At 46.2% G+C, this 25,045-nt stretch overlaps 1 protein-coding gene across 1 annotated transcript; it reads left to right on the forward strand.

Annotated features, from left to right (window-relative positions):
• The first annotated feature begins 8,090 nt into the window (after window positions 1–8,090).
• On the forward strand, window positions 8,091–23,470 carry NTHL1 (nth like DNA glycosylase 1). The gene is made up of 6 exons (XM_056536889.1): window positions 8,091–8,239; window positions 8,675–8,883; window positions 15,098–15,268; window positions 20,989–21,148; window positions 21,975–22,080; window positions 23,026–23,470. Exons 1-6 carry the CDS (start codon window positions 8,125–8,127, stop codon window positions 23,147–23,149), a joined length of 885 nt encoding a protein of 294 aa, XP_056392864.1. The 5' UTR covers window positions 8,091–8,124; the 3' UTR covers window positions 23,150–23,470.
• The last annotated feature ends 1,575 nt before the right edge of the window (window positions 23,471–25,045 follow it).

Here is a 25,045-nt window from a genome sequence, read left to right on the forward strand (position 1 = left end):
CATGTTTCTCTACAGAGATCTGGATCCATCTGACCAGGCAATGTTTCTCTATAGAGATCTGGATCCATCTGACCAGGACATGTTTCTCTATAGAGATCTGGACCCATCTGACCAGGCCATGTTTCTCTATAGAGATCTGGATCCATCTGACCAGGCCATGTTTCTCTAAAGAGATCTGGATCCATCTGACCAGGACATGTTTCTCTATAGAGATCTGGATCCATCTGACCAGGACATGTTTCTCTATAGAGATCTGGATCCATCTGACCAGGACATGTTTCTTTATAGAGATCTGGATCCATCTGACCAGGCCATGTTTCTCTATAGAAATCTGGATCCATCTGACCAGGTCATGTTTCTCTATAGAAATCTGGATCCATCTGACCAGGCCATGTTTCTCTATAGAAATCTGGATCCATCTGACCAGGTCATGTTTCTCTATAGAGATCTGGATCCATCTGACCAGGACATGTTTCTCTATAGAGATCTGGACCCATCTGACCAGGTCATGTTTCTCTATAGAGATCTGGATCCATCTGACCAGGCCATGTTTCTCTAAAGAGATCTGGATCCATCTGACCAGGTCATGTTTCTCTATAGAGATCTGGATCCATCTGACCAGGACATGTTTCTCTATAGAAATCTGGATCCATCTGACCAGGACATGTTTCTCTATAGAGATCTGGATCCATCTGACCAGGCCATGTTTCTCTATAGAGATCTGGATCCATCTGACCAGGCCATGTTTCTTTATAGAGATCTGGATCCATCTGACCAGGCCATGTTTCTATATAGAGATCTGGGTCCATATGACCAGGACATGTTTCTCCACAGAGATCTGGACCCATCTTACCAGACCATGTTTCTTTATAGAGACCTGGATCCATCTGACCAGGCCATGTTCCCCCATGTTCAGTGATACAATTTTTGCCTCTTGTAGTCTCACCTTCTGTCTCCCTTATCCCTGTCCTGGATTCCCAGGCATGCGAGCGCCACTTTCTGTATACACACACAGGCACATACAGCTAGAAGTTGTAGTACTGCACCCGGTCTCTTTGACGCTCCCATAGAAATGAATGCAAGTGCTCCTCAGTCCCGTTCCGCAGATTGCGGGGGGCCCCAGCTGTCAGACCCCCAGCGATCAGCTACTTATCCCCCTATAGGGGATAAGTACATTTTGGCTGGAGTTCTCCTTTAAAGAGGTACTCCGCTGCTCAGCGTTTGGAAGAAACACCCCAGGTCCTCGTGATGTCATAGCCCCCTCATGACATCACGCCCCACCCCCTCAATGCAAGTCTATGGGAGGGGGCGTGGCGGCTGCCACGCCCCCTCCCATAGACTTGCATTGAGGGGGCGGGGCATGACGTCATGAGGGGGCGAGGCCATGGCATCACGAGCTCCCGTCGCCGGCTCCAGCGTTCGGAACAGTTTTTTCCAAACGCTGAGCAGCGGAGTGCCCCTTTAAGTGCCCATTCTGGAGGAGGCTGCTGTAAGTGAAGTCTCGGTGGAATTTCAGTAGTGTGAACGAGGCTTTATGGTCACCAGAATATTAGAAAAACTCAAAATAGATGGTCCCATAGGGTTTCAATGATGGAGTAATTGAGGCTGTATTCACATCACGATTTTGCTACACAGTTCCCGTATACTGTTTTGTATAGGAAAACCGTATACATAGATCTCCCACACAAAACGTATGCTACAAGATGCATCCGGTTGCGTAAGTTTTGCGTACGCGGTCGGACCCTCCGCAATCTAAAACTTATCCCGTAGGATAAGGGGGGGGGGGGATACGTTTTTCACCATGAGACTTCTCCTTTAACCCTCCAGCCTATACTTTCTATGGGACAATTTATATGGAGTTTTTCTAATGCTTTGGTGCCACCTAGTGACTCTAATAGTTATTACCGGTAGAATGACTCTATATTGCAGAGTTCTGATGAAGATTTTTTAATGAAACGCATTTGTTTTATATGTGTGTGTATTTTAGGTTTGATACTTAATAGATTTTTTTCAAACAATTTGTATAGTTTTACGCACATGGGTCTTTTAAAGGGGTACTCCATTGGAAAACAAATTTTATTTTTCTGGTGGAAAACCTTTTTTTTTTTTTTTAATCAACGTTTGCCAGAAAGTTAAACAGATTTGTAAATGACTTCTATTAAAAAATCTTAATCCTTCCAGTACTTATCAGCTGCTGTATGATCCACAGGAACTTCTTTTCTTCTTGAATTACTTTCCAATCTGACCACAGTGCTCTCTGCTGACACCTCTGTCCGTGTCAGGAACTGTCCAGAGTAGGAGCAAATCTCCATAGCAAACCTATCCTGCTCTGGACATTTCCTGACATGGACAGAGGTGTCAGCAGAGAGCACTGTGGTCAGACTGAAAAGAAATTAAAAAAGAAAAGAGCTTCCTGTGGAGCATACAGCAGCTGATAAGTACTGGAAGGATTAAGATTTTTTAATAGAAGTAATTTACAAATCTGTTTAACTCTCTGGCACCAGTTGATTTACATTTTTTTTCATTGTTTTTTTTTCCAGTGGAGTACCCCTTTAAGGTTAGACGGTGTGCCCATAGTCTCATCCACCCCAAAACATATCCAATTGCTGTATGATGTAGATGAGAAGGGAGGCACATCTCTCCACATACACAGCAAAGCATTGATGTCACCAGGATACATACTGGAGTATACACTCACCGGCCACTTTATTAGGTACACCTGTTCGCTTGCATAAAATCAGCCAATCACGTGGCAGCAGCTCCATGGTTGTTACTAGAGATGGAAATGCCTTGTCATCTCTAGTTACAACCAAGGTCTGCAGAATACCATCTCTGACAGCACAACACGTTCAACCTTGGAGCAGATGGGCTACAGCAGCAGAAGACCACACCGGGGGCCACTCCTGTCAGATGAGAACAGGAAACTGAGGCCACAATTCACACAGGAACCAAAACTGGACAATGGAAGAACGTTGTCGTCACGCCCACTCCCATAGACTTGCATTGAGGGGGCGTGGCAGTGACATCATGCGGGGCGGGGCCGACTCCCGCATGCAAAAACAGTGTTTGAAACATTTAGTTCCGAACGCTGGCCAGTAGAGTACCTCTTTAACCCCTTAAAGGGATACTCCAGTGGAAAACTTTTTTGTTAAAATGAACTGGTGCCAGAAAGTTAAACAGATTTGTAAATGACTTCTATTAAAAAATCTTTATCCTTCCAGTACTTATCAACTGCTGTATGCTACAGAGGAAATTCTTTGCTTTTTGAATTTCTTTTTTGTCTTGTCCACAGTGCTCTCTGCTGACACCTCTGTCCGTGTGGACAGTTCCTGATACGGGCATCAGGTGTCAGCAGAGAGCACTGTGGTCAGACAGAAAATAAATTCAACAAGAAAAGAATTTCCTCTGTAGCATACAGCTGCTAATAAGTACTGGAAGGATAAAGATTTTTTAATAGAAGTCATTTACAAATCTGTTTAACTTTCTGGCACCAGTTGATTAAAAAAAAAATGTTTTCCACCGGAGTACTCCTTTAACCCCTTAAGGACGCAGGACGTAAATGTACGTCCTGGTGAGGTGGTACTTAACGCACCAGGACGTACATTTACGTCCTAAGCATAACCGCGGGCATCGGAGCGATGCCCGTGTCATGCGCGGCTGATCCCGGCTGCTGATCGCAGCCAGGGACCCGCCGGCAATGGCCGACGCCCGCGATCTCGCGGGCGTCCGCCATTAACCCCTCAGGTGCCGGGATCAATACAGATCCCGGCATCTGCGGCAGTTCGCGATTTAAATGAACGATCGGATCGCCCGCAGCGCTGCTGCGGGGATCCGATCATTCATAACGCCGCACGGAGGTCCCCTCACCTTCCTCCGTGGGGCTCCCGGCGTCTCCTGCTCTGGTCTGTGATCGAGCAGACCAGAGCAGGAGATGACCGATAATACTGATCTGTTCTATGTCCTATACATAGAATAGATCAGTATTAGCAATCATGGTATTGCTATGAATAGTCCCCTATGGGGACTATTCAAGTGTAAAAAAAAATCCTCTCCCCCAATAAAAAAGTAAAACGTCCGTTTTTTCCTATTTTACCCCCAAAAAGCGTAAAAAACATTTTTTATAGACATATTTGGTATCGCCGCGTGCGTAAATGTCCGAACTATTAAAATAAAATGTTAATGATCCCGTACAGTGAACGGCGTGAACGAAAATACATTTTAATACATTTTATTTAAAAAAAATTATAAAAAATGTATTAAAAGTTTTTTATATGCAAATGTGGTATCAAAAAAAAGTACAGATCATGGCGCAAAAAATGAGCCCCCATACCGCCACTTATACGGAAAAATAAAAAAGTTAGAGGTCATCAAAATAAAGGGATTATAAACGTACTAATTTGGTTAAAAAGTTTGTGATTTTTTTAAGCGCAACAATAATATAAAAGTATGTAATAATGGGTATCATTTTAATCGTATTGACCCTCAGAATAAAGAACACATGTCATTTTTACCATAAATTGTACGGCGTGAAAACAAAACCTTCCAAAATTAGCAAAATTGCGTTTTTCGTTTTAATTTCCCCACAAAAATAGTGTTTTTTGGTTGCGCCATACATTTTATGATATAATGAGTTATGTCATTACAAAGGACAACTGGTCGCGCAAAAAACAAGCCCTCATACTAGTCTGTGGATGAAAATATTAAAGAGTTATGATTTTTAGAAGGCGAGGAGGAAAAAATGAAAACGTAAAAATTAAATTGTCTGAGTCCTTAAGGCCAAAATGGGCTGAGTCCTTAAGGGGTTAAGGACGCTGCCTGTTTTTACCTTAATGATACGGCCCAATTTTTCAAATCTGACCTCTGAGATGCTTTTACTTAGCGACGAGATTCTGAGATTGTACTTTATATTAGTGGTAAATCTTTGTTGATTCATGCAGCATATTTTGTGAAAAACTTGAAAATATTGTGAAAAATTTGAAACATTTCTGAAATTTTTTTTTTAAATGATTTTTTATGGCATTCACTGTATGGTAAAAATTGTTATTTGTATTCTGTGGGTTAATATGATTATGGCGATACCCAATTTATATCACTTTTTAATGTTCTTTTTCCTTTTCTCAACAAAATCCTTTCCCCCCTTTTTCGTGTTGCCATGTTCTGACAGCCATAACTTTTTTTTTTGCCCAACGCCATTGTGTGAGGGCTAATTTTTTGCGTGATGAGCTGTACTTTTTATTGGCACCACTTTAGTGATACAGGTTATCTTTTGATCTTTTTTTATTCCATTTTTTTGACCAAAATTTGTGATTTTTGCAAATTTTTGTTGTTTTTCTTTACAGTGTTTTTTTTTTTTTTTTGGGGGGGGGGGGTAATATAGGGTTTTATGTGCATTTTTTTTTACACTTTATTAAAAAACCTATAATTTTGATATTTTTTGCTTTATAACTAATATACTATGTTGTACAGTGATCCCTCAACTTACAACGGCCTCAATCTCTGGTCCGGCACCGCGGCGTTCTGAACACTCGGCTTTGGCTTCCATGTTTGTGACGCCGCGTCCCCTCCATTCATGTCTATGGGGCAGAAATACACAACATGGGCGCCAGCCCAGAGATCACGGGGGTCCGGCCGCTCTGGATAGGGGATAAGATGTGTAGGGGTGGAGTACCCCTTTAATCATAGCATATAAGTGAATATGCACAAGTTCTTATTTATGTTTTAATAAATACTTTGCTGAGTTTCTCTTCCAGACATTTTGTGATCACAAATACAGAGAGCGGCCTGTGATGTCCTCCAGCTCTTACTTCTCCTCCCTTTAGTCCTCAACATGCAGTCCTATGTAAAGAACAACCCCCCTGCCTTTAGCCTCCTCCAAACATACAGCAGTCCCATGTAACATCCCTCCCCTCCATACAGCAGCCCCATGTAACATCTCTCCCCTCCATACTGCAGCCCCATGTAACATCCCTCCCCTCCATACAGCAGCCCCATGTAACATCCCTCCCCTCCATACAGCAGCCCCATGTAACATCCCTCCCCTCCATACAGCAGCCCCATGTAACATCCCTCCCCCCATACAGCAGCCCCGTGTAACATCCCTCCCCTCCATACAGCAGCCCCGTGTAACATCCCTCCCCCCCATACAGCAGTCCCGTGTAACATCCCTCCCCTCCATACAGCAGTCCCGTGTAACATCCCTCCCCTCCATACAGCAGCCCCGTGTAACATCCCTCCCCTCCATACAGCAGTCCCGTGTAACATCCCTCCCCTCCATACAGCAGCCCCGTGTAACATCCCTCCCCTCCATACAGCAGTCCCGTGTAACATCCCTCCCCTCCATACAGCAGCCCCGTGTAACATCCCTCCCCTCCATACAGCAGTCCCGTGTAACATCCCTCCCCTCCATACAGCAGCCCCGTGTAACATCCCTCCCCTCCATACAGCAGTCCCGTGTAACATCCCTCCCCTCCATACAGCAGTCCCGTGTAACATCCCTCCCCTCCATACAGCAGCCCCGTGTAACATCCCTCCCCTCCATACAGCAGCCCCGTGTAACATCCCTCCCCTCCATACAGCAGCCCCGTGTAACATCCCTCCCCTCCATACAGCAGCCCCGTGTAACATCCCTCCCCCCATACAGCAGCCCCGTGTAACATCCCTCCCCTCCATACAGCAGCCCCGTGTAACATCCCTCCCCTCCATACAGCAGCCCCGTGTAACATCCCTCCCCCCATACAGCAGCCCCGTGTAACATCCCTCCCCTCCATACAGCAGCCCCGTGTAACATCCCTCCCCTCCATACAGCAGCCCCGTGTAACATCCCTCCCCTCCATACAGCAGCCCCGTGTAACATCCCTCCCCTCCATACAGCAGCCCCGTGTAACATCCCTCCCCTCCATACAGCAGCCCCGTGTAACATCCCTCCCCTCCATACAGCAGCCCCGTGTAACATCCCTCCCCTCCATACAGCAGTCCCGTGTAACATCCCTCCCCTCCATACAGCAGCCCCGTGTAACATCCCTCCCCTCCATACAGCAGCCCCGTGTAACATCCCTCCCCTCCATACAGCAGCCCCGTGTAACATCCCTCCCCTCCATACAGCAGCCCCATGTAACACCCCTCCCCTCCATACAGCAGCCCCATGTAACACCTCTCCCCTCCATACAGCAGCCCCATGTAACATCCCTCCCCTCCATACAGCAGCCCAATGTAACATCCCTCCCCTCCATACAGCAGCCCCATGTAACACCTCTCCCCTCCATACAGCAGCCCCATGTAACACCTCTCCCCTCCATACAGCAGCCCCATGTAACACCTCTCCCCTCCATACAGCAGTCCCATGTAACATCCCTCCCCTCCATACAGCAGCCCCATGTAACATCCCTCCCCTCCATACAGCAGCCCCATGTAACACCCCTCCCCTCCATACAGCAGCCCCATGTAACACCCCTCCCCTCCATACAGCAGCCCCATGTAACATCCCTCCCCTCCATACAGCAGCCCAATGTAACATCCCTCCCCTCCATACAGCAGCCCCATGTAACATCCCTCCCCTCCATACAGCAGTCCCATGTAACATCTCTCCCCCCATACAGCAGCCCCATGTAACATCCCTCCCCTCCATACAGCAGTCCCATGTAACATCCCTCCCCTCCATACAGCAGTCCCATGTAACATCCCTCCCCTCCATACAGCAGCCCCATGTAACATCCCTCCCCTCCATACAGCAGCCCCATGTAACATCCCTCCCCCCCATACAGCAGCCCCATGTAACATCCCTCCCCCCCATACAGCAGCCCCATGTAACACCTCTCCCCTCCATACAGCAGCCCCATGTAACATCCCTCCCCTCCATACAGCAGCCCCATGTAACATCCCTCCCCTCCATACAGCAGCCCCATGTAACATCCCTCCCCTCCATACAGCAGCCCCATGTAACATCCCTCCCCCCATACAGCAGCCCCGTGTAACATCCCTCCCCTCCATACAGCAGCCCCATGTAACATCCCTCCCCCCATACAGCAGTCCCATGTAACATCCATCCTCTCTGTAATGAACCCGCTTGTACTCCAGTTTCCCGCCTCCTAAGCTGCCGAGTCACATGACACGATAAGGTCACGTGATATGGTGACGTCAGCCGGACCTTACACAGTAAACAGTCTGTACCCACGTGGATGGGAGATGATGGCCGGGAGAGTGACCCGGAGCGGGCGGAGGATCCTGGGCGGGGAGGCTGCAGGTGAGAGGAGATTACAGGGACCCAGCGGCTGTCCGGGCATTCTGGGAGTTGTAGTTTTGCAGCAGCTGGAGGCACACTGGTTGGGAAACACTGCAGTATACTGTACCCATTGCGCATGATCATTAATATGACTCATTATTTAGGTCCATTATTTTTTCAGCATGCCACAAAGCAAGATCTTCAAACATTGCACTAGACCATTGTTCTCCAACCTGTGGACCTCCAGATGTTCCAAAACTACAACTCCCAGCATGCCCGGACAGCCAACGGCTGTCCGGGCATGCTGGGAGTTGTAGTTTTGCAACATCTGGAGGTCCGCAGGTTGGAGACCACTGCACTAGACAGATGTTTCATGTCTCCACCATAGACAGTATATATGTATAGAAGGAATAATGGTCAGCCGGGCCCATACCTCACCCTGTGACTTCTCCTCAGGTTCAGCCGTGAAGACCCCTTCCTCCGGAGCAGCGCGCGGTAAGAGGCGGCTACAGGTGCAGTATGAGGAGGACGAGAAGAGGCCGAGGTGGGAGCCCAAGACCTGGAGGAAACAGCTGGAGAACATCCGGCAGATGAGGAGCGCGCGGGACGCCCCTGTGGACATGATGGGGGCAGAAAAGTGCTTTGACCAGAAGGCCGAGCCACAGGTATCCTGATACATAGCACCAACACTGCAGCTCTGCAGAAGGTATCCTGATACATAGCACCAACACTGCAACTCTACAGAAGGTATCCTGATACATAGCACCAACACTGCAGCTCTGCAGAAGGTATCCTGATACATAGCACCAACACTGCAGCGCTGCAGAAGGTATTCTGATACATAGCACCAACACTGCAGCTCTGCAGAAGGTATCCTGATACATAGCACCAACACTGCAGCTCTGCAGAAGGTATCCTGATACATAGCACCAACACTGCAACTCTACAGAAGGTATCCTGATACATAGCACCAACACTGCAGCTCTGCAGAAGGTATCCTGATACATAGCACCAACACTGCAGCACTGCAGAAGGTATCCTGATACATAGCACCAACACTGCAGCTCTGCAGAAGGTATCCTGATACATAGCACCAACACTGCAGCAGTGCGAAAGGTATCCTGATACATAGCACCAACACTGCAGCTCTGCAGAAGGTATCCTGATACATAGCACCAACACTGCAGCAGTGCGAAAGGTATCCTGATACATAGCACCAACACTTCAGCTCTGCAGAAGGTATCCTGATACATAGCACCAACACTGCAGCTCTGCAAAAGGTGTCCTGATACATAGCACCAACACTGCAACTCTACAGAAGGTATCCTGATACATAGCACCAACACTGCAGCTCTGCAGAAGGTATCCTGATACATAGCACCAACACTGCAGCTCTGCAGAAGGTGTCCTGATACATAGCACCAACACTGCAACTCTACAGAAGGTATCCTGATACATAGCACCAACACTGCAGCTCTGCAGAAGGTATCCTGATACATAGCACCAACACTGCAGCTCTGCAGAAGGTATCCTGATACATAGCACCAACACTGCAGCTCTGCAGAAGGTATCCTGATACATAGCACCAACACTGCAACTCTACAGAAGGTATCCTGATACATAGCACCAACACTGCAGCTCTGCAGAAGGTATCCTGATACATAGCACCAACACTGCAGCGCTGCAGAAGGTATCCTGATACATAGCACCAACACTGCAGCGCTGCAGAAGGTATCCTGATACATAGCACCAACACTGCAGCACTGCAGAAGGTATCCTGATACATAGCACCAACACTGCAGCTCTGCAGAAGGTATCCTGATACATAGCACCAACACTGCAGCACTGCAGAAGGTGTCCTGATACATAGCACCAACACTGCAGCACTGCAGAAGGTATCCTGATACATAGCACCAACACTGCAGCACTGCAGAAGGTGTCCTGATACATAGCACCAACACTGCAGCAGTGCAGAAGGTGTCCTGATACATAGCACCAACACTGCAGCTCTGCAGAAGGTGTCCTGATACATAGCACCAACACTGCAGCACTGCAGAAGGTGTCCTGATACATAGCACCAACACTGCAGCTCTGCAGAAGGTGTCCTGATACATAGCTCCAGAACTGCAGCTCTGCAGAAGGTGTCCTGATACATAGCACCAACACTGCAGCAGTGCAGAAGGTGTCCTGATACATAGCACCAACACTGCAGCAGTGCAGAAGGTGTCCTGATACATAGCACCAACACTGCAACTCTACAGAAGGTATCCTGATACATAGCACCAACACTGCAGCTCTGCAGAAGGTATTCTGATACATAGCACCAACACTGCAGCGCTGCAGAAGGTATTCTGATACATAGCACCAACACTGCAGCTCTGCAGAAGGTATCCTGATACATAGCACCAACACTGCAGCTCTGCAGAAGGTATCCTGATACATAGCACCAACACTGCAGCTCTGCAGAAGGTATCCTGATACATAGCACCAACACTGCAGCACTGCAGAAGGTGTCCTGATACATAGCACCAACACTGCAGCTCTGCAGAAGGTATCCTGATACATAGCACCAACACTGCAGCGCTGCAGAAGGTATCCTGATACATAGCACCAACACTGCAGCGCTGCAGAAGGTATCCTGATACATAGCACCAACACTGCAGCACTGCAGAAGGTGTCCTGATACATAGCACCAACACTGCAGCTCTGCAGAAGGTGTCCTGATACATAGCACCAACACTGCAGCTCTGCAGAAGGTATCCTGATACATAGCACCAACACTGCAGCACTGCAGAAGGTGTCCTGATACATAGCACCAACACTGCAGCACTGCAGAAGGTATCCTGATACATAGCACCAACACTGCAGCAGTGCAGAAGGTGTCCTGATACATAGCACCAACACTGCAGCAGTGCAGAAGGTGTCCTGATACATAGCACCAACACTGCAGCTCTGCAGAAGGTGTCCTGATACATAGCACCAACACTGCAGCACTGCAGAAGGTGTCCTGATACATAGCACCAACACTGCAGCTCTGCAGAAGGTGTCCTGATACATAGCTCCAGAACTGCAGCTCTGCAGAAGATGTCCTGATACATAGCACCAACACTGCAGCTCTGCAGAAGGTATCCTGATACATAGCACCAACACTGCAGCTCTGCATAAGGTGTCCTGATACATAGCACCAACACTACAGCTCTGCAGAAGGTGTCCTGATACATAGCACCAACACTGCAGCTCTGCAGAAGGTGTCCTGATACATAGCACCAACACTACAGCTCTGCAGAAGGTGTCCTGATATATAGCACCAACACTACAGCTCTGCAGAAGGTGTCCTGATACATAGCACCAACACTGCAGCGCTGCAGAAGGTGTCCTGATACATAGCACCAACACTGCAGCAGTGCAGAAGGTGTCCTGATACATAGCACCAACACTGCAGCTCTGCAGAAGGTGTCCTGATACATAGCACCAACACTACAGCTCTGCAGAAGGTGCCCTGATACATAGCTCCAGAACTGCAGCTCTGCAGAAGGTGTCCTGATACATAGCACCAACACTGCAGCAGTGCAGAAGGTGTCCTGATACATAGCACCAACACTGCAGCTCTGCAGAAGGTGTCCTGATACATAGCACCAACACTGCAGCTCTGCAGAAGGTGTCCTAATACATAGCACCAACACTGCAGCTCTGCAGAAGGTGTCCTGATACATAGCACCAACACTGCAGCTCTGCATAAGGTGTCCTGATACATAGCACCAACACTGCAGCTCTGCAGAAGGTGTCCTGATACATAGCACCAACACTACAGCTCTGCAGAAGGTGTCCTGATATATAGCACCAACACTACAGCTCTGCAGAAGGTGTCCTGATACATAGCACCAACACTGCAGCTCTGCAGAAGGTGTCCTGATACACAGCACCAACACTGCAGCAGTGCAGAAGGTGTCCTGATACATAGCTCCAGAACTGCAGCGCTGCAGAAGGTGTCCTGATACATAGCACCAACACTGCAGCAGTGCAGAAGGTGTCCTGATACATAGCACCAACACTGCAGCTCTGCAGAAGGTGTCCTGATACATAGCACCAACACTGCAGCTCTGCAGAAGGTGTCCTGATACATAGCACCAACACTGCAGCTCTGCAGAAGGTATCCTGATACATAGCACCAACACTGCAGCTCTGCAGAAGGTATCCTGATACATAGCACCAACACTGCAGCTCTGCAGAAGGTGCCCTGATACATAGCTCCAGAACTGCAGCGCTGCAGTGTAGATTTATCAGCACTGTTAAAGTAGTGTTTCCCAACCTGGGTGCCTCCAGCTGTTGTAAAAGTACAACATCCAGCACACCCCGACAGCCACAGGCACATCACGAGATGTGAGATATTAATAATGCATTAGAGACCATTTATTTATTTATTTACATTTTTTACTATAAATATAAATGTTGTAATGACAGTGGAAACTTAGGCCTAGGAAGCAGGGCGTATCTGTATGATGCGGGGTCACGAGCTGCAGGGTCACGAGGGTGGTCCCGGCGGCTATCAATTTCCGGGACCCATGTCTAATGCCGGACATCACCGATCGCAGTGATGCTGGGCATTAACCCCTTAGATGCGGATATCAAAGTTGATCACTGCATCAAAAATGGAAGGGAAAAAAAAAAAGCAGTCCCGGCAGGTCCTGTATAAAGAGCGATCAAAAAGTCCCATCAAAACAAAAATGGTACCGATAAAAACTACAGATCACAGCGCAAAACATGACCCTCATATAGGCCCGTATGCGGAAAAATAAAAAAGTCATAGGGGTCAGAATCGGAAAGCGTTATGATTTCTTAAAGGGGTACTCCGCCCCTAGACATCTTATCCCCTATCCAAAGGATAGGGGATGAGATGTCTGATCGCAGGGGACCCCCGCGATCTCTGCGGGACCCCAGACATCTGGTGCACTGGCGATGTGGGGCGGAGGCTCATGATGTCACGCCCCCTCCCATAGACTTGCATTGAGGGGACGTGGCCGTGACATCACGAGCGGGGTGCGGCTGTGACGTCACTAGCCTCCGGCGCTAAACCGTCGGATAGGGGATAAGATGTCTTAGGGCGGAGTACCCCTTTAAGGGGTTAAGCATAGTCCCATTTGTTTTCATATTTTTTTTTTATTGTGGTGCAAATCATGCCAGAATTCTGGTGTGTATAAATCGGCCCCAGTATAAATCGGCCCCAGTATAAATCGGCCCCAGTATAAATCAATCGGCCCCAGTATAAATCAATCGGCCCCAGTATAAATCGGCCCCAGTATAGTTTAGTTCAATTTTTGGTTGCGGTTTTATATATTTTTTTTTTCTCGTACTTTTTTTTTTTTTTTTTTTGCATTACAAATTATGATTCATAATGTAATTTAAGGATTTCTCTTTATATCGTATGATTTGCACTGTGAAAAGAAGCCAAAAAAGAAAAGTGCCCCCCCCCCCCCCCCCTTTTTTTTTTATTTTAGTATTTTTCTGACACCTTTTCAAAGTTTAAGCTGCTTTACCCTCAGTGACCACTAGATGGCAGGACATACCGATCGCTGCACAGGAAGTTTGTATCTATAGCAGTGTTTCCCAACCAGGGTGCCTCCAGCTATTGCAAAACTACAACTCTTGCTGGGAGGCAGGCTGCTTGGGAAACACAGAAAAGGTAACACGGGAATTATTATTTTTAAAGGAGTTCTTAACCCCTTAATGACGCCGGACGTAAATGTACGTCCTGGTGAGCTGGTACTTAACGCACCAGGACGTACATTTACGTCCTATACATAACCACCAGCATCGGAGCGACGATGCTCGGGTCATGCGCGCCAGGTTCAGCTGCCAGGACCTGCCGGTAATGGCGGACATCCGCCAAAATTTGCACAATTGCGGTTTTCTTTTTCTTTTCCCCACACAAATAGTATTTTTTGGTTGCGCCATACATTTTATGGTAAAGTGAGGTGATGGCATTACAACGGACAACTGGTCCCGCAAAAAACAAGCCCTCATACTAGTCTGCGGAGGAAAACATAAGAGTTATGATTTTTTGAAGGCGAGGAGGAAAAAAACAAAGTCCTTAAGGGGTTAAAGGGGTACTCCGGTGGAAAACTTTTAATATATATATATATATATTTTTTTTTTTTATCAACTGGTGGCAGAAAATTAAACAGATTTGTAAATTACTTCTATTAATAAAATCTTAATCCTTCCAGTACTTATTAGCTGCTGAATACTACAGAGGAAATTCTTTTCTTTTTGGAACACAGAGCTCTCTGCTGACATCACGACCACAGTGCTCTCTGCTGACATCTCTGTCCATTTTAGGAACTGTTCAGAGCAGCATATGTTTTCTATGGGGATTTTCTCCTACCCTGGACAGTTCTTAAAATGGACAGAGGTGTCAGCAGAGAGCACTGTACTCGTAATGTCAGCAGAGAGCTCTGTGTTCCAAAAATAAAATAATTTCCTCTGTAGTATTCAGCAGCTAATAAGTACAGGAAGGATTAAGATTTTTTAATAAAAGGAATTTCCAAATCTGTTTAACTTTCTGGCACCAGTTTATTTAAAAAAATTAAAAATAAATAAAAAGTTTTCCACCGGAGTACCCCTTTAAGTTTGTATCTATAGCAGTGTTTCCCAACCAGGGTGCCTCCAGCTGTTGCTAAACTACAACTCCCAGCATGCCCTGACAGCCATAGGGACTGCATTCCCCAAACACGTGAGGACTGCGTGTGATTTGTGTGTGTTTGAAGATTCCTCGCAGCAGATGTACGCTTTATGGGCTCCCTGCGGAATGCCGGTAAGGCCGTATAAAGTGGCACCCCGCTGCACCGCCCAGATGAACACCATGTGTGTGTTGTTTTCTAGGTGATGCGCTACCAGGTCCTGCTGTCCCTGATGCTGTCCAGCCAGACGAAGGACCAGGTGACCTCGGCGGCCATGACCAGGCTGCGTGAACACGGCCTAACGGTGCGCAGGATACTGGAGACGGACGAGGAGACGCTGGGGAAACTCATCTATCCTGTGGGATTCTGGAAGGTAATGCCAGTCTTAAAGGGGTACTCTGCTGCTCAGTGTTTGGAACAAACTATTCCGAACGCTGGAGCCAGCGACGGGAACTTGTGACGTCATAGACCCACCCCCTCATGATGTCACGCCCCGCCTCCTCAATGCAAGTCTATGGGAGGGGGCGTGACGACTGTCACGCCCCCTCCCATAGACTTGCATTGAGGGGGCTGGGCTATGACGTCACGAGCTCCCGGCGAGCTCCCTGTGGTCGAAAAAAAAGAATTTCCTCTGTAGTATACAGTCCCTAAAAAGTACTGGAAGGATTGAGATTTTTTTAATAGACGTGATTTACAAATCTGTTTTATTTTTAAATCAACTGGTGCCAGAAAGTTTAAATTTTTAAAGGGAGTACTCCTTTAAGATGGTGGCCAGAGGGCTCCTGAATACCTCAGTCGTGGCGATTGCCATTCTTCTAACGCGGCCTCAGGCAGCCTATACTAGCAGAGCACCGATTTTTACTGTTTAGCGCTATGCCCATTGCATTGCATTGAACAGTATAAGGCAGTGTTTCCCAACCAGGGTTTCTCCAGCTGTTGCAAAACTACAACTCCCAGCATGCCCGGACAGCCAAAGTCTGGGAGTTGTAGTTTTGCAACAGCTGGAGCCACACTGGTTGGGAAACACTGGTATAAGCAATATCAAAGATTGCTTATAATAGTCCAATATGGAGGCTTAAAAAGTGTGAATAAATAACAATGATAATAAAAATAATGATAAAAAAAATAAAGTTTAAAGTAAAAGTTAAAAGAAAAGTCCCTCCCCTAATTTAAAATCAATAGAACCCCCATTTTTCCATCGTAGATCAGGAAGCAGGATTAATAAAAAGTGATCAAAAAGTTCTAGTTAAACAAACATGGCATAAAAATAGGTCCCCTCACAGTTTTCGTTGATGGAAAGATAAAAAAAAAAAAAAAAGGGTCAGAATGGGGTGCTTTTAAGCATATTATTATTATTATATATATTTTTTTTTAAATAAGAGTTTTTAAGTTTTTTAAAAGCAGTAAAATAACACAAAACCTATACAAAATATAATATAATGTTGTAACCGTACGGGCCTATAGAATAGAGATAATGTCAGTTTTACTGTAAACAAAACTCCCTAAAAGTAGCAAAATGTCCTTTTTTTTTTTTTTATCACCACATCTAATACATAATATTTTTTTTACCTCCTGTGCAGTGGTCTTCAATCTGCGGACCTCCAGATGTTGCAAAACTACAACTCCCAGCATGCCCGGACAGCCAACGGCTGTCCGGGCAGGCTGGGAATTGTTGTTTTGCAACATCTGGAGGTCCGCAGGTTGAAGACCACTATTGGGTTCAAAATCTTTATTTTTTTAGATTTTGCACCTATAAATTGGGTGCGTCTTATAGGGCGAAAAATACGGTACATGGTAGAGTAAAGGCTATTAGGGAAAAAAAATGTAAATTCAAAAATAAAAATGGGCTGTCATTAAAGGGTTAAAGAGGTCATTTTGGTTGGACCCCCCCCCCAATCCAGTCTCCCGCTCTGGAGGACTCATGGCTTGTATAACTGGAATGGGTGCAGTGTAGTACCCCTTTTAAAGGGGTACTCCGGTGGAAACCTTTTTTTTTTTTTTAATCAACTGGTGCCAGAAAGTTAATCCTTCCAGTACTTATCAGCTGCTGTATGCTGCAGAGGAAGTTCTTTTCTTTTTGAATTTCCTTTCTGTCACAAGCACAATGCTCTCTGCTGACACCTCTGTCCATGTCAGGAACTGTCCAAAATAGGAGAAAATCCCCATAGCAAACCTCTCCTGCTCTGGACAGTTTCCTGACACGGACAGAGGTGTCAGCAGAGAGCACTGTGGTCGTGACAGAAAAGAAATCCCAAAAGAAAAGAATTTCCTTTGTAGCATACAGCCGCTAAGAAGTACTGGAAGGATTAAGAATTTTTAATAGAAGTAATTTACAAATCTGTTTAAAGGGGTACTCCGGTGAAATTATTATTTATTTATTTATTTTTTTAAATCAACTGGTGGCAGAAAGTTAAACAGATTTGTAAATTACTTCTTTAAAAAAAATAAAAAAAATCTTCCAGTACTTATCAGCTGCTGTATGCTGCAGAGGAAGTTCTTTTCTCTTTGAATTTCCTTTCAGTCTGACCACAGTGCTCTCTGCTGACACCTCTGTCCATGTCAGGAACTTTCCAGAGCAGGAGAAAATCCCCATAGCAAACCTATGCTGCTCTGGACAGTTCCTGACATGGACAGAGGTGTCAGCAGAGAGCACTGTGGTCAGACTGAAAGGAAATTTAAAAAGAAAAGAACTTCCTCTGGAGCATACAGCATCTGATAAGTACTGGAAGGATTAAGATTTTTAAATAGAACATTAGAAGTAATTTACCATTCTGTTTAACACCAGTTGATTAAAAAAAAAAAAAAATTTGGTTTTTCACCGGAGTACCCCTTTAACCTCTTCAGGACATAGGGCGTATGGATACGCCCTGAATCCCGAGTCCTTAAGGACCGAGGGCGTATCCATACGCCCGTGGGAATTCCGGCCCCCACCGCTAGCCGGTTGGGGACCGGAGCCGGATGCCTGCTGAAATCGTTCAGCAGGCATCCCGGCATATCGCCCAGGGGGGTCATTATGCCCCCCCATGTCGGCGATCGCCGCAGATCGCTGGACAATTCAGTCCAGCGATCTGCGGCGATTCCGGGTCAATCGGGTCTCCGGTGACCCGGAATTACTGGCTGTTCGGGGCCGTCTCTGACGGCCCCGAACAGCCAGAGCCTGCAGGGGTGAGGTGGCACTGGTGCCACCTCACGATCGCCCTGATTCGTCGGACGGATTACCGGCCGACCAATCAGGGCGCCTGCTGCGGGTGTCACTCCCGCACCCGCTCCGCCCCTCTTCCGGAGGACGTGAGCGGGTGCGGGAAGACGACCCCCGGTGCTGGGGACCCCGATCCCCGGCGACCCTGTTGGGATCGGGGCCCCAGGAGCAGCTGCGGCGGCGGGACTGACCTGCAGCGTCTGGATCGTTGGAGGTGAGTGACAGCCTCCTGCTGTTGCTTAGCAACAGCTCCCAGCATGCAAAAAGGGCATGCTGGGAGCTGTAGTTATGCAACAGCAGGAGGCAGACCACCACAACTCCCAGCATTCCCTTATGGGCATGCTGGGACTTATGGTTTTGCAACAGCTGGAGGCACATTCTTTCTATGGAAAAGTGTACCTTCAGCTGTTGTATAACTACAACTCCCAGCTTGCACAAACAGCTAAAGTGCATGCTGGGAGTTGTAGTGGTGCATCTGCTGGTTGCATAACTACAACTCCCAGCATGCCCGTTGGCTGTCGGTGACTGCTGAGAGTTGTAGTTTTGCAACAGCTGAAGGCACACTGGTTGTGAAACTCAGAGGTTTTTTTTACCTAACTCAGTGTTTCACGACCGGTGTGCCTCCAGCTGTTGCAAACTACAACTCTCAGCAGTCACCGTACACCATGCACCGTACATGCTGGGAGTTGTAGTTTTGCAACAGCTGGAGGCACACTGGTTGTGAAACACTGAGTTAGGTCACAAATTCAGTGATACATAACCAGTGTGCCTACAGCTGTTGCAAAACTACAACTCTCAGCAGTCACCGACAGCCAACGGGCATGCTGGGAGTTGTAGTTATGCAACAGCTGGATGTCCCCCCCAATGTGAACGTACAGGGTACACTCACATGGGCGGAGGATTACAGTAAGTATCTGGCTGCAAATTTGAGCTGCCGCAAACTTTCTGCTGCAGCTCAAATTGCCAGCGAGAAACTACTGTGAACCCCCGCCCGTGCGACTGTACCCTAAAAACACTACACTAACACAAAAAATAAAAAGTAAAAAACACTACGTATACACATACCCCTACACAGCCCCCCTCCCCTCCCCAATAAAAATGAAAAACGTCTGGTACGCCACTGTTTCCAGAACGGAGCCTCCAGCTGTTGCAAAACAACTCCCAGTATTGTCGGACTGCCGTTGACTGTCCAGGCATGCTGGGAGTTTTGCAACAGCTGGAGGCACCCTGTTTGGGAATCACTGGCATAGAATACCCCTATGTCCACCCCTATGCAAGTCCCTAATTTAGGCCTCAAATGCGCATGGCGCTCTCACTTTGGAGCCCTGTCGTATTTCAAGGCAACAGTTTAGGGTCACATATGGGGTATCGCCGTACTCGGGAGAAATTGTGTTACAAATTTTGGGGGGTATTTTCTGCTTTTACCCTTTTTAAAAATGTAAAATTTTTGGGAAAACAAGCATTTTAGGTAAAAAAAAAAAATTTTTTTTTACATATGCAAAAGTCGTGAAACACCTGTGGGGTATAAAGGTTCACTTAACCCCTTGTTACGTTCCCCGAGGGGTCTAGTTTCCAAAATGGTATGCCATGTGTTTTTTTTTTGCTGTCCTGGCACCATAGGGGCTTCCTAAATGCGGCATGCCCCCAGAGCAAAATTTGCGTTCAAAAAGCCAAATGTGACTCCTTCTCTTCTGAGACCTGTAGTGCGCCAGCAGAGCACTTTTCACCCCCATATGGGGTGTTTTCTGAATCGGGAGAAATTGGGCTTCAAATTTTTAGGGGTATTTTCTGCTATTACCCTTTTTAAAAATAAATTTTTTTTGGGAAAACAAGCATTTTAGGTAAAATTTTTTTTTTTTTTTTTACATTTGCAAAAGTCGTGAAACACCTGTGGGGTATTAAGGTTCACTTTATCCCATGTTACATTCCCTGAGGGGTCTAGTTTCCAAAATGGTATGCCATGTGTTTTTTTTTTTTTGCTGTTCTGGCACCATAAGGGCTTCCTAAAGGTAACATGCCCCCCAAAAACCATTTCAGAAAAACGTACTCTCCAAAATCCCCTTGTCGCTCCTTCCCTTCTGAGCCCTCTACTGCGCCTGCCGAACACTTTACATAGACATATGAGGTATGTCCTTACTCGAGAGAAATTGGGCTACAAATACAAGTAAAAATTTTGTCCTTTTACCCCTTGTAAAAATTCAAAAATTGGGTCTACAAGAACATGTGAGTGTAAAAAATGAAGATTGTGAATTTTCTCCTTCACTTTGCTGCTATTCCTGTGAAACATCTAAAGGGTTAAAACGCTGACTGAATGTCATTTTGAATACTTTGGGGGGTGTAGTTTTTATAATGGGGTCATTTATGGGGTATTTCTAATATGAAGACCCTTCAAATCCACTTCAAACCTGAACTGGTCCCTGAAAAATACTGAGTTTGAAAATTTTGCGAAAAATCGGAAAATTGCTGCTGACCGTTGAAGCCCTCTGGTGTCTTCCAAAAGTAAAAACACGTCAATTTTATGATGCAAACATAAAGTAGACATATTGTATATGTGAACCAAAAAAAAATGTATTCGTAATATCCATTTTCCTTACAAGCAGAAAGCTTCAAAGTTAGAAAAATGCTAAATTTTCAAATTTTTCATCAAATTTACGGATTTTTCACCAAGAAAGGATGCAAGTATCGACAAAAATTTACCACTATGTTAAAGTAGAATATGTCACGAAAAAACAATCTCGGAATCAGATTGATAACTAAAAGCATTCCAGAGTTATTAATGTTTAAAGTGACAGTGGTCAGATGTGCAAAAAACGCTCCGGTCCTTAAGGCCAAAATGGGCTCCGTCCTGAAGGGGTTAAGTGTTGCGATGCGGTGACTCTAGTTTCTTGCCATAGAGTAAGGTTAAATACATCAAGAAGACAACGGAGATACTTCAGGAGCGCTATGGTGGAGACATCCCCGATAATGTAGCAGAGCTGGTGAAGCTTCCCGGGGTGGGACCCAAAATGGCTCATCTTATTATGGACATTGCCTGGAACAAGGTGTCTGGCATCGGTAAGGATGATACTGTAACCATATTGCTGACTCTTTCCTTTCCAGATACATTTTAACCATGCAATCCCTGCAGGTCATTCACACTTAAAGGGGTACTCTTTTTTTTTTTTTTTTAATCAACTGGTATGAAAAAGTTAAACAGATTTGTAAATCACTTCCATTAAAAAATCTTAATCCTTCCAGTACTTATTAGGGGCTGTATACTAAAGAGAAATCCAAAAAAGAAATGCATTTCTTCTGATGTCATGACCACAGTGCTCTCTGCTGACCTCTGCTGTCCATTTTAGGAACTGTCCAGAGCAGGAGAAAATCCCCATAGCAAACATATGCTGCTCTGGACAGTTCCTAAAATGGACAGCAGAGGTCAGCAGAGAGCATATGGTCATGACATCAGAAGAAATGCATTTCTTTTTTGGTTTTCTCTTTAGTATACAGCCCCTAAAAAGTACTGGAAGGATTAAGATTTTTTTAATGGAAGTCATTTACAAATCTGTTCAACTTTCTGGCACCAGTTGATTAAAAAAAAAAAAAAAAAAAAAAAGTTTTCCACGGGAGTACCCCTTTAACAGCAGTAGAGTGTTTCACAACCAGGGTGCCTCCAGCTGTTGCAAAACTACAAGTCCCAGCATGCCCGGACAGCCGAAGGCTGTCCGGGCATGCTGGGACTTGTAGTTTTGCAACAGCTGGAGGCACCCTGGTTGGGAAACACTTTTCTAGCCACTTAACTCTATAGAAGTGAATGAGGCTGAGCTGCAATACCATATACAAACTACAGACAGTGGTGGCGCTGTTGGTAGCTCCTGACAACCCCCTTCTGTCTCCCCAGGGGTGGACACTCACGTGCATCGTATTTCCAACAGACTGAAGTGGGTGAAGAAAGAAACAAAGACCCCTGAAGACACTCGTGTGGCCCTTGAGGATTGGCTACCAAGGTGAGGGTCCAAGCTGGTAATAAACAGGGGAAAATCCCCAGCCTCACAACCCAGGGGGCAGTATTGTGGTTCAACTGGCTGCAGAAAGTTAAACAGATTTGTAAATTACTTCTATTAAAATGTTTTAATCCTTTCAATAATTATCAGCTGCTGAAGTTGAGTTGTTGTTTTCTGTCTGGCAACAGTGCTCTCTGCTGACATCTCTGCTTGTCTCGGGAACTGCACAGAGTAGAAGAGGTTTGCTATGGGGATTTGCTTCTACTCTGGACAGTTCCCGAGACAGGTGTCATCAGAGAGCACTTAGACAGAAAAGAACAACTCAACTTCAGCAGCTCATAAGTACTGAAAGGATTAAGATTTTTTTTAATAGAAGTAATTTACAAATCTGTTTAACTTTCTGGAGCCAGTTCCTGTATATATAAAAAAAAGTTTTTTCCTGGATAACCCCTTTAAGGAGAGTCAGTATTGACGTTGGGCATTAAAAGGGGTACTCCGGTGGAAAATAAATGTGGTGGGAAAAAAACTGGTGCCAGAATGTTATACAGATGTGTAAATTACTTTGATAAAAAAATCTCAATCCTTCCAGTACTTATCAGCTGCTCTATGCTACACAGGAAGTTGTGTAGTTCTTTTCTGTCTGACCACAGTGCTCTCTGCTGACACTTCTGTCCGTGTCAGGAACTGTTCAGAGCAGGAGATGTTTTCTATGGGGATTTGCTCATTCTATGGATGATTCCTGACACGGACAGAGGTGTCAGCAGAGAGCACTGTTGTCAGACTGGAAAGAACTACACAACTTCCTCTGGAGAATACAGCAGCTGATAAGTACTGGAAGGATTAAGATTTTTATATAGAAGTAATTTACAAATCTGTTTAACTTTCCGGCACCAGAGGATTTGAGACCATGAGACCGACTTGACGTATTTAACCCCTTTGTGCCCATAGGGATCTGTGGAGCGAAATCAATTGGCTGCTGGTGGGGTTCGGGCAGCAAGTTTGCCTTCCCGTGTCCCCCCGGTGTTCGGACTGCCTGAACAGAGACATCTGTCCTGGAGCAAATAAAAAGTGATGGGGTCGAAAAAAAAGTCCAGCTAAGGCTATCTGGTATACCTGGGGTGGGGGTCCACAATACAGCGTGGGCAATGGCTACAAAGGGCACATCCATGCATTGCACATTCAGCCCATTTATTTCAGTGAGAACGGTGTAATACCTCATTTCTCCTGTGGGGGAGCTGCAGGAAATTTGAACACTTGCCTGCTGATAGCGGTCGATCACTATCCAAAAAAAATAAAAAAAATAAATGGATTGTCTAAATGTACAGTAACAATGTATAGGGCAGATTTCGATAGTTTTTTTGTACTGTATATATTTCGGTCTTAAATATTTCTTTTTTTTAACACCTGTAACTTTTGTCTTTAGGGATGTAAGAAAAAATCGATTCTCGCGATAATCGCGATTTTTCATTTGCCGATACAGAATCGATTCAAAATATTTTTGAATCGATTCTTTTAGGGATGTGGAATTTTTAATAAAACGCACTTTATCTTACCTGCCAACGAGCCCCCGGAGCTCCGGTACAGTCCGGTACAGGTGTTCGGTCCCCGGGCTGTATTCTTCTTACTTCCTGTTAGTCCGGCACGTCACATGGAGCTTCAGCCTATCACCAGCCGCAGCGATGTCCCGCCTCCGCTGGTGATAGGCTGAAGCTCCATGTGACGTGCCGGACTAACAGGAAGTAAGAAGAATACAGCCCGGGGACCGAACACCTGTACCGGACTGTACCGGAGCTCCGGGGGCTCGTTGGCAGGTAAGAGAAAGTGCGTTTTATTTTATTTTGCAGCCCGGACGGGATAACATGAGAAAAGTAAGCACCGGAGTACTAGATCGCCGCTGTCAAAGCTGACAGCGGCGTCTATTGGGATCTATGAATGCTCCCAGGTGGGCGATATATCGCGATGTATCGTCACCTAGACGGTATTGCGATATATCGCGATATATCGAATCGCCACACTGGTATCGCGATTCGAATCGAATCGCCAAATTCTTGGCGATTCACACCCCTATTTGTCTTTATTATGTTATGTAATCTTCTTCTATATGCGCGTCATTAAAGGAGGTGTCAGGACAGTCCCTGGCCATATGTCGTATTAGGGCAGTGTTTTCCAAACAAGGGGCCTCCAGCTGTTTCAAAACTACAACTCCCAGCATGCCCGGACAGCCGCTGGCTGTCCGGGCATGCTGGGAGTTGTCGTTTTGAAACAGCAGGAGGCAAACTGGTTAGAAAACGCTGTATCAATATATTATACGGATTCTGCAGATTTTCTGCTACCAGAAATATGCAGGAGCCTCCATTTGAGGTCAATGCTTGCTGCAGATTTTCTGCCGCAGGGGAGCCCGCCCCAGTTCAAACTCGCAGTGGGAAACATGCCGCTATCTCACGATTGAACCTGCCCATGTCATTGGTCCCTTAAGGGGTTATCTACTATTCTTCTGTTAAACAGTGCCACTCTTGTTCTCAGGTTGTGTGTGGCATTGCAGCTCGGTTCCATTCAAGTGAATGGAGCAGAATTGTACTAGCACACACAACCTGACACTAGATGTGGCGCTGTTTTTGGGGGAAAAAAATAAGTTTTTCTAACCCTGGATAATCCCTTTCGGGATCGGCCATTGACGGGTGTTTCGGCACCCCCCACCCATCACCTGTTGTAGTCTTTTTTCAAGGTTTGCTAGTGCTCTGTCCATGTAATTTCCATACAATTAATGTTCCGTGTACTTCAGGGTTGTCCCATTTACTTGGAGCAGGGTCCGTTTAGCAGCGCAGAGTATTTCAGTGTTCTGATCTTAGGCTGTTAGGCGACATGGACACTTCAGACGGGGTCACACGAAGCATATGCGCAGGGTATTTTATGCAGCGCAAAACCCGCTGCGTATTCTCCTGAGCAGACACCCTGCGGCAGCACTGTT

This window comes from Hyla sarda, chromosome 8 (assembly GCF_029499605.1).
Source record: "Hyla sarda isolate aHylSar1 chromosome 8, aHylSar1.hap1, whole genome shotgun sequence".
NCBI classification, from domain to species: Eukaryota; Metazoa; Chordata; class Amphibia; order Anura; family Hylidae; genus Hyla; species Hyla sarda.

Bases quoted from the DNA above. Each gene is read 5' to 3' on its own strand.
- NTHL1 (XM_056536889.1), top strand. From the start codon at position 8,125: ATGGTGACGTCAGCCGGACCTTACACAGTAAACAGTCTGTACCCACGT. The intron at 8,240-8,674 runs GTGAGAGGAGAT...ACTTCTCCTCAG, and splicing joins CCTGGGCGGGGAGGCTGCAG to GTTCAGCCGTGAAGACCCCT. The intron at 21,149-21,974 runs GTAAGGATGATA...CTGTCTCCCCAG, and splicing joins GAACAAGGTGTCTGGCATCG to GGGTGGACACTCACGTGCAT.